Source organism: Habropoda laboriosa, unplaced genomic scaffold (assembly GCF_001263275.1).
Source record: "Habropoda laboriosa isolate 0110345459 unplaced genomic scaffold, ASM126327v1 scaffold300, whole genome shotgun sequence".
NCBI lineage: Eukaryota > Metazoa > Arthropoda > Insecta > Hymenoptera > Apidae > Habropoda > Habropoda laboriosa.
The window spans coordinates 106,937-117,650 of NW_017100458.1; the positions used below are offsets into that span (position 1 = coordinate 106,937).

General features: G+C 43.6%; 1 protein-coding gene across 1 annotated transcript in view; it reads right to left on the minus strand.

Annotated features, from left to right (window-relative positions):
• The window catches only part of LOC108575972 (golgin subfamily B member 1), a 100,418-nt gene extending 91,865 nt beyond the window's left edge, over positions 1 to 8,553 (minus strand). The window contains exon 1 of the mRNA XM_017938910.1: positions 7,768 to 8,553. Coding sequence (XP_017794399.1) covers positions 7,768 to 8,553 — 786 coding nt within the window. The remainder of the gene's footprint in view (positions 1 to 7,767) is intronic.
• Between the last annotated feature and the right edge of the window lie 2,161 nt (positions 8,554 to 10,714).

A 10,714-nucleotide genomic window follows, 5' to 3' on the forward strand; every position in this document is an offset into this window, starting at 1 on the left:
AATTTGTCTCGTCTACCCTCTAACCATCGACGATTAAACACCTCAGACTTTTGTCAACGTTTCTCTTCTTATCGCGAAAACAAAGAATCCGTTCAACGACGATCATCCGAAATTCCGACAATTTTCCACCATTAACGAACGTCTCGTATCCTATAGCAAACACAAAAGGGCTGGCGAAGGTGGTAGGTAGCCGAGCCGTCGAAGTTCAATAGCAATCGAATTCTCCAGCAAAGCAATCAAGCTCTTGAGTGCAAATGACACAAGACCCAGTTTTCGCTGGATGTCTGTTCGATTTCGAGGTAGATGTGTCATTGAAAGGCGAATACGTAGCAAAACCTAACCGCAAATTGCAGTTTTAGAATTGTTAGGGCGGAGGCGAGATCAACGATGATTTTCAATGTATGCATTAGGTCGTCGAAGAAGTTCGTGCCGCGAGGCATTCATATTCTTCGCGATGCGGTTTGTATTTGTATGAAAAATGAATCCATTAGTTAGCAAAGTTAAGAGAAGCAATAGCAGTCAAACCTCCAAGACTCTTAAATCGAAACAAAGTGATTTGACACAAAATATGCAAACAAAATTGCGTGAATTCGGTTGAGAAATTTTATCGCTATATTCTATATTCTCCGGACATTGTACCATCAGATTGCCATTTGTTTCGTGCATTGCAATATTTTTCAGTGTGTAAAAAATTTGACGACATCGACACTGTGAGAAGTAAGATTGAAAAATATTTTAATGAAAAATCGAAGAAATTTTATAGCGATGAAATATTGATCTAAATGGCTCGAACTTATTGGACGACCTAATAGCTGCAACAGTTCGTAAGGGGGTTAGAATTAATGCTATTTATCAGCTTGAAGACGAAAGGTAAGTCAGGATTAGTTGTATCATTCGAAGTAAGAAAAAATTTGTTTAGACAAAAGGGTGGCTTGTTTCTTTTATCAGAAGGTTTTCATGAAATTTTGGTATACAGTAGTTCTCAAAAAATATTTGACGCGTATTTTTTTATATTGACAATCGTCCACGGTGGAGGGGTGAAAATCGTCCTCAAAGTTGGAGGTAGTGAATATATTTGGTCTAATATCTCGAAAACTATTAGAGATAGAGGAATAGTGTAAATTGACAAATTTTGTATTTTTCAACGAGAAATATGAAAAATACAAAATAACAAATAATTTTGACCAAATATGATTATTACCCTTATCTTTGAACACGATTTTCACTCTTTCAATGTAGACGATTGGTGACAAAAAAATATGTGTCAAATATTTTTTTCGAGGTCTATTATATAGCAAAGATTCATCGATATCGGTGATTATCACTTATTTGAAGTATTAAAATTCGGTGAAATTTCAACGAAATACGAGGCACTCTTTAGAACGGTATAACTTTTTAAAAATTGGACTTAACGACTTGAGTTTTTCTGAGAAGTTAGAAGGATTAGTATACTAGATGACGCGTCTAAAATGTTTTGAAAAAATTGCAATTTCTGGGAACCGCGAAGAAAATTGTATAGGTCACATTCGACAACTTTTTTATCCGAGCCCGTAATGAAAATTTAAAAAATACGTTTTGTAGATTTATGCCAATTATATGCATGCTGAAAATTTTATCGAAATCGGTTAACGTTATTAGGAGCTACAAATCGTTAAATATTGTGAAAATCGCACTATTTCACTACGCTTGGCCTATAATTGTAATAAATCTGAAGATTCCTACATCTTTCGATGCCTGTCGCTTGTTTCTCCATCAACCGATTTCGATGAAATTTTCAGTATGTGTATAATTGACATAAATCTACAAAACGTATGTTTTAAATTTTCGTTACAAGCTCAGGTAAAAAAGTTGTAAACAGTGACCTTTACAATTTTCTTCGTGATTCCCAAAAATTGCAATATTTTCAAAAAATTTTATACACGTCATCTAGTATACTAATTCTTCTACTTCTCAAAAATACTCAAGTCGTTTGATCCAATTTAGAAAAAGTTATACTGTTCTGAAGAGTTTCTGAATATTAGTAAGAGTCACTGTATATAGAAGCGACCGCAGAACGAAACGAATTGGGCACCCTAATAGTAGATATACCAGAGAAGCTCCTCTAAAAGGCTCCATTCCAGATACATTTTTCAAGCTGTCGAGAGAACATTTTTCCCTAAAATCTTGGATAAAATCATTCGAGTAATCTCGCAGTTCTCGAGAAAGCATCATAGCCTCCGTACACGGCAGAGGCCATCAGCAACTAATTTTTCATCCAGTAGGAACCATGTCAAGTGAGCAATTAGATCCGAGGGGCTGCTATTCCATGCAATTGCTCGCGACAAACGCGAAAAACGCCGTTCCAAACGGAATTTTTAATACCGCGAATCCCTCGCTACGTCACGAATCAACCTTCACGGATGCCTTATTCGCCAGCCGCAAGGTTGTTTCAATAATTCAGACGAGGAGACTGGCTGCTTGGTTGGAGAAATTAATCATCGAAAGTAACTTGAACTTTCTTAGATTCGAAGGAGAGACGTTTGTCTGAATTTTCAAAACTGAAATGGAATTTTGAAAAATGTATTCTTCAGGCGAGACACACGAAACGTGAACCGCGAAGTTTAATTTCCGTGGTTTTCTATTTTTTCTTTTTTTTTTTTTTTGGGTGGTTAGAGGAGCAAAAGAGAAAGGGAGAGGGATAGCACGGAACGATGGCATTGCAAAAGTTCTCTGGCATTTTTTGACGACCCACTTCTGGTGCACGCCAATTTCCAGAGGCCGGGTCGACCTGGCGCGAGTATGTAGCTGCGTATACGACAGAAAAGGAGAATTAATTCCAGCTTTCCAACCGTTTAATGCGTTTTTTCCACTTTCCATAGTCGAAGTTTCGATGTTAATGGCGCCATGGGGCGCGAGGCAAGGACTCAACAACTGGGAGCGCGTGTGAAATATTGATAGCCCCTGTGTCAACGAGAATAATCGTGGGAGTCTTTCGAAATGTTCTCCACTATTCGAAATTTCAACTTAGTTTAACTTTGTGCACAGATCAGTGATTACATTACGATCTATATATTTTTCTTTCAAAGGATCAAGATTTGCGAGCTGCTCTTCCATTTCTGAAATAAAATTTTGTAAAGCTAATTTTGTTTCATCAATTCCTGTTAGATTTTACGTTCAGATTGATAGTGCCTCGTAGCTTGACCTGCGAATTGTCAATTTTCATTATACAGGTGAAAGTTCATCGTATCACGCCATGCAATTTTTCATAATTGTTCATAATTTTTTTATGAATTCGAGTTTCTATTAAAATTCTTCATTCTGTCACTGAAATAATCTGCAATTGTTCTTTCTATTATCGGCGAAATCGAGAATCCGGTGCTATACAGTTTTCAGTACTCTAAATTTCAATTTGATTTAATTTCACGTGATCTATACTTTTTTCCATTTGATCAAGACTTGCAAGGTTCATCATGTCACGCCATGTAACGTTAATAATTCTTTATAAATTCGAGTTTCTATTAAAATTCTTCATTCTGTCACTGAAATAATCTGCAATTGTTCTTTCTATTATCGGCGAAATCGAGAATCCGGTGCTATACAGTTTTCAGTACTCTAAATTTCAATTTGATTTAATTTCACGTGATCTGTATTTTCTTTTTTTTTTATCAAGACTTGCAAGCTGCTCCTCTACTTCTGAAGTATATTCCATACGCTTCAATAAAACTGTATCTGTACAAATAAAACTTCAACCTATAAAGGTTACCATACGCTCAACAGATTTATCGTAACTACTTTATGCTGTAACTAGGTTAGGTTCTCTCTTACATTGCATTATAGTTAGATTACGTTTAAGGTGCAGATAAAGTTGCATTTTACTGGAAACACGTTATACCATTGTTTTATCCGAGTTATAATCCACTTTACAAGTGCAACTGGATATTACAAAGTAACAACAAAAGGTACCGTGTGATTTAACGATACTTAACCTGAAATACACTATACCGCCGTTTAATCTGAACTCTAATCTACCCTACAAGCCTAAGTCGATACTAGAATACTAATAATAGCATAAACACAGTCAAGGGGTTAAAAATATGGCAAAAACAAGGCATTCAGTAATATTTAATCGCGTTTAACTCATAATGCTTCCCATTCTTTATCAGATTTGCCGTAATTTGTCTCGAAACTATCAGGTCATTAACTACATACATTCTGCGGATCGCTCGTACATGTTGAAAGGTATACTGTGTTTATATTTCACGCTGATTTTTTTTCGTTTCTCAAAAGTTAGATTATTCTGCTAAAAGAAAATATGTCGACACGTTCAATACTAAAGCCAGGAACATTTGTTCATTTTGATTTAAATGGACACCTGAGAAGGAGCATATCGGTCGTTGAACCTTCAATTTGAAGGAAACGGCAGTATAAACGAAACAATAGATTGGAGAAATCTATGGTAGTAGTGTTTTTTCTGCATATACATGTGAGAGACGGTTTCAACGGTTCAAAAAATGCCGATTTCGACTCGAGAGAGAAAGAACATGTTGGCTGCACGCTGCTAGAAACCACCGCGAAAACCATGTCGAAGTTAAGATGGGAAGTTCTTCTTCACTCTGCCTACTCTCCAGACGCCGCACCTTCGAACCATCGCCTGTTTCGTTCGATGCAACGCAGTCTGAAAGGACAGCACTCGAAAAATCTCGATGAAGTGAGAAATTGGGTCGGTAACTACTTCGCCTCCAAGGAACCTGCATATTTCTACCGTGAAATCCAACTTTTGCCAGAGAACTGGGAAAAGATCGTTCAAACTGGTCGTCGTTACTTCAATTGAGAAAAGAAATTGTAACAGCATTGCAAACTTAGTCAACCAATGTCTAAATGTCTAAACCGATCCACCTGGCAAGTCGATTCCACGTTTCCATTCAATCCTTCACAGCTATAACGTTTAATCGCAGTTGCAGCAGAGACGCGTTAGTGGTTGCAGAATTGCCCAATTTTACGGTCGATTGTCGATGGCGGAACAATAGCACGACGTCGAGACGCGTGTTGTGGTAAGAACCACGAGGTTCCCCTATAGCAGACGCTGGAAAAAGAAGCGTAAACGTGGGCAGACGGCCAGAGATGTCCGCCTCTCCTCGAGATTCTTCTGCCCTCGCGACGTCGATGACTCATCTGCACCGCCATCGCGGCCAAAAATATGCTTGCACACACGTAGTGCCATGCTGACGAACCGTGACGGCAGCATTGACGAACAGCTTGCCTCCACGAAGCTCGATTGACTCGAATTAAAGATGAATTGAACCCGCTGGAAGAACTATTGGGGGAAATTTGCTGCGCTAAGTGGTAACGGTGGTATCTCGTATCTCGGTTAAAGATTGAATCACTTCAACGTAAAGGAGTTGATATGAAATAGTTAACCGAGTGGTTGGTTTTAAGAGACCTCGAATGCAATTCTAGCCAAGTGTATCTAATCTAACCTGATTACTAGCACCGCCACCGATTATTCGTATTTCGAGACTTTCGCGCGAACTATTGATGTTTTCCCGGTGAAAAGGGAATTCCCTCTCTCTCGGTGTATACTTTGCCGGAGTTTCTCTTGGTTAAACAAGAAATTAATGGAAATATAAGAGGGTTAAACGTAGCAGATGAAGAGTTTTCAGAAATTTCCGTATCGTGGAAGAACTTGAAAGTTAATAATTATTGGGTAGAGTTTCTGGTAATTTCTTAATTGGCAGGCAGAACAGAGATTGCTCGATGAGTAAGTAGCTTTTATAATTATCTGTGCGCGAGCGTGTCTGTGTGTTGTAAGAGGATTGAAGAACATCGGGAGTTTGCTGCACCGTTAATGAAAATACACACACGTTCCTTGAAACCGTTTTCCTGAGTTTGATTTTGCGTAATTTACGAGGCGAGCCTGCGTTGATGCCACTGCCGTGACGATAATCAGAGGCAGACGGTAAACATTCCAGAAATAACCCTGGAGGAAAGTACGTTTTCACGTTTCGCCATGTGAAAATATCCACCGATACAAATACATTTCTTCGATTGAGAAATCCGAAATATAAAAGCGTATCTTAGCTCTCGAATATCTGTGTGAAATTTCTAAAAAGATTTTCAAATTATTACAAATATATACCTGCAGTTACTTCATTAAAAATATTAATTTTTGCTAAGTGTCTGAATATTTGCGTAACATAGTAATTGGACGTAATTAAGATTAATTAGCACTACAACGTCATATACGAAAATGCGTTAAACCTAAATTACAATAAATGACATTTTGTAACGAAAAAGCATCAACCTAAAATAATTTCATAATTAAGTAAAATTCGTCACTGGAAAGGCGAAATATTTATCGGTGTAACTGTGTAATAAAATTTACGTAATATTATTCGACCAAGTGTTAATTGAAAAAATCAGTCTCGAAAGAAATTGAGAAGAAGATTCGTTTCGAAAGAAGATTCGTCGAAATTGAAAAGAAGTCTGAGCTCGTGTTTCGATGCAACTTCCATTGAAAACCATGAAACAGTAAACTCCTCCGACAGTTCTGCACGCTCTCTTGCTCGAGAGCCCTCATCCAAAGATCAAAACGAGTATTTTCGCTTGGTAATTCAGTCTGAAAAACTGCCACGACTCGTCTCCCGACTCTTCTTCGGTCACGAGCACAACGACGAAGAATTAAACGACTCGATTAAGAGCTCTATATAACGTAGTTCTGTGGCGCTCATGTGACGCTAGCTCGTAATCGAACGAAGCTCAACGTCTCTCTACATATGTACACATCACGTAATACACCTCCTCTATTCCCTTATTCAACGAACTTTTCCACCAGTGAGAATTCCAGTATTTCCATGAAAGTGAATCTTCCATGACAAGATAGTCGGTCTTCGAGAGGACTCATTAGCAGTTCGACACACCTAGGCACACGATATTATATAAATATGCGACGGGCTTCGCGAACAGCTAACATATTGATCCATCCGTCGTCCCCGAAGGCAATGCGTATACGTCTCTTTCAAGGAAACGCAGAAGAGGTTGTTCGAGAAGGGGAGAGAAATTGGAAGTTCGAGAAGGGGAGAGAAATTGGAAGTTCGAGAACTTGTTGCGATTTTGCCAATTCTCAATGAAGATGTTAACGTGACAATCCTCGTTCTGTTGTACGGTTCCTTCTCACGATAAGTTACAACGGTCAACGTGTATCGAAAGATTGATCGTTATCTCTGATTATTACGAAGGAGATCAAGCGATTCTGAGAATATTCAGGGAATTGTTACATCGGTGGCTCCCCCTTTGCGGCGCATTTTTGGCCAATCAATAAGCGCGTCTATTACGAAGCTTGGGGAAAAAAAGCAACGGGTCGTTAGTGGTAGATCGATAAAGTCGCCCTTTGAACCGACCTACTGATGACACGATCAATCGTTGTATCGCGAATCATAATTGACACGAATGCTCGTGCCACGACAATTGGTCGCACGAAGGAAGAATCGCGAATCGGCGACACCATTAGACCTGAATCACTTTGACCTAAATTCCACGCGTGTCGTGCGGAAAAAATAGGTCACCACTCTCGAAAACTTTTCACGCACCCTCTAACGCGTACTATACGCTGTGTATGTACCTTAATCACCGAGATTCACCAGCGTACCCCATTGAGAGTAGAACGCAAAAGGCGAAAAGAGGAAAAGTATAAGGCGAGGGGTTGAAAAAGAGAAGAAAGAAAAGAGAAAAAAAAGGAGAAGAAGAGAAAGGTGGAAAAAACAAGAAAGAAAAATCCGTAGCTCGACTGACCTGATTCTCGGAGTTGAGCAGCTTCAGCTGTTCGTTGATCAGGCTGTACTTGGTGCTCTCCTCCTTTCTCAGCGCTCTCTCCTTCTTGAGCTCGGGACTCCAGAAGGTCTTGATGCTGTGCATCGAGCTGCCGAGCTTTTGGTTCGTCAGCTCGAGCTCCTTCTTGAGGTTCCCGAGCTCTCGTTGGAGATCGTTGTTCTGATGCTGGAGTTCACCGATGTACCCGCCGCTGTCGCGCAGCATGTGAGGATTAGGGCTCTGCCTAGCCGATCTCGAACCGTACAGGTCATCTTCCAAATAGAGTCCACGGTCTCTGCTACGTTCACGAGGATCACGTATGGGCAGGAACTCGCGATCGTGATCGAGGATACCCGCGGATGCACGATCCAGGCTGGTGTACCGCGCCGACATGCCCGCCGAGCTGGACATGGCGGGTCTCGAGGCGCTTCTGGATCTGTGATGTCCGCCCCCACCGCCCCCGGTTGACATACTCCTGCCCCTCTCCTCGAGCATCACGGGACTGGCGAGGTCCTCGTCGCGGGAGTAGTACGGACTGCCCAGCTGATGGTGATGGTAGCTGCCGTATCCGAGGTGCTCCGGCGAGTTGTTCCCGCTACGGGTTACTCTCTTGCGACCTAATGGACTGCCGCGACCGCTGGCATAGCTCCTCGACGGGCTACGGTCGACCGTGGGCAGCTCGCCCACGCGACGACCGCTTCGCGGCGAACGAGTACCGCCACCCGGCCCTACTACTCCACTTCCGCTTGAGTACGGGTCCCGTGACATCCTGCTACGCTTCGCTGTGTTACTGCTGCTGCTGCTGCTGCTCTAGATTACTACCTCTTCCGCCTTCTCGTGGAGGTTTCGCTAGGTTCTCTTCTATAACGACGTTACTCCCTGGATAACTTGCTGTCGCTTTTTCTACGTGCGTGATGATTCTCGTTGTGACGAACCGTTTTCGAACAATTTTCTCACTCTTTCGATATTTCTCATTCACCAATGATATTCTCGAGTGCGATTAATAGACGGTTCTTTCTTTCTTTCTTTCCTTCTTTTTATTCCTAAATGGTTCTACAGTGTTCTATGATTCTTAACTATATGTATGGACCAGTGAAGAACATCTCTTCGAGCACGTGCGTCTGGTAGATTCTTTCTATATTCCACGATGTCCATCTAACCGAGACGTCTTCGGATTCTTCTACTCTACACGACAATGTCCGTCCACGAGAGGCGACCATTGACTTTGCACACCACCGCCTAACACGTTGATCGACGAACCCGTTCACCGATCGATGATCCACGCCTCATTGTTCGGAGATCCACCTTTTCTTCTCTCTCTCTCTCTCTCTCTCTCTCTTTCTCTCTCTCGCTCTCGCTCTCGCCTTCTCGTTCCCTCCACGCCAAGGATCCACCTTTGTCGCTGGAAAGCTGTACCGCACGCGTGGCCCGTCCCGTGTATGCGTGAGGTCACGACCCTCGTACTCGACGATCGATCTTTGACCTTCTTTCACCGGCAAAGCCCATCGAGTGGAGATGGATAGAGATCGAGGGGGAGAGAGAAAGAGAGGAGGACGATCCCGTTCCCTAAACGATATCTTCCGGCTTCTCGCGGCGGTTCCACCTTCTTTAACAACCCTCCTCTTCTTCCGGTTCTCTCCTCTCTCCCTCGGCCTCCTTCTCGCGGTAACTCCGGCACTGTGACGGTCCCAGGCGGTTCTTTGACTTCCTTCGCCGCGAACGCTTTGCTGGGACACCGTGGAGAGCAGAGCGTTTGTGCGGCGCGTGCGTGCGTATTTTACGCGCGTCTGTTTACCAGCCGTGTGTGCCTACACGCGTTCCCGTTTCGCGAAACCCGCACCACCTCGCCGGCTTATCGATCTCATCCTCTCCTCTACTCTCTTCTCTGTCTGTCTTTCTACCGTCTAGTCTTCTGCTCCCCTATCTATCTCTTCCTTTCTCTCCTCTCTCTTTCTCTCTCCGTCTGTGTCCGTCTCTTCTTCCTCAAACTTCCCTCTGATCACCGGGGACGCCGACGACAGCCACGAACACGACGTGATGACGCCGACGACGACGACCACGAAGACCACCACGATCCACCGATCCTAACCAACCTACCGCCCGAACCGCCACTATCCACCATCCACCGCGGCTCGACACCGCCACACTTCCGTACACCACTCGCTTCTCTCTACCCGCTACCGCCACCAACCTCGCCGCCCGCGCACACACCTACGTGCCCTCTCTCTGCCGTTCACCCCTTTGGCTCGCCCTCTCTTCCCACCCTCTCTACTCTCCCACCCTCACGAACGCGACGATACACACGGAACTCTGGCGAGGCGGAAGCGTGCCGGAAAAATTCCTTCACCCCCAAGTTCTATGCTCTTTCTGAGAGAAAGCAGAGCACCACCGGGCATACGCCACTCTCTTCACGCACTCACTCGACTGAACTGAACCACCCTTTCCTCTTCTTCCTTCGACTATGTACGTTCTATTGCTCTGCTACTCTTCTCTCCTCTCCTCTCTCTCGCTCATAATCTCTCACTCACTGTCTCTCTCTCTTTCACGCCCGCTCGCCGATCACACGAGCACGTCGCCTCGTGTACGCACGCCACTACGATTCTCACCACCACCACCGGCTAGTACTACTACTAGCAGCGATTAAGTGGACCGCGTCGGTAGCGCCCTCCGTCGACGTCATCGACGTCGGCGACTACTACTATCGCGACCACGATCACGCCGCGTCGTTCGCTCGATTCTCGCCGTTAAACCGACCCCCCCCACCACGCTCTCTCTAAGAGACATTTCCCCTACGACGCTACCCCCACCACCGCTCCCTCTCAATCACCCCTGTGGCGCAGATGCCTGCGCGGCCGCGCGCGCAGATCCATGCCGGCTGCTACACATACGTGGGCACCGTCGTCGGAGGATTTTTTGGACCAGCTCGAAA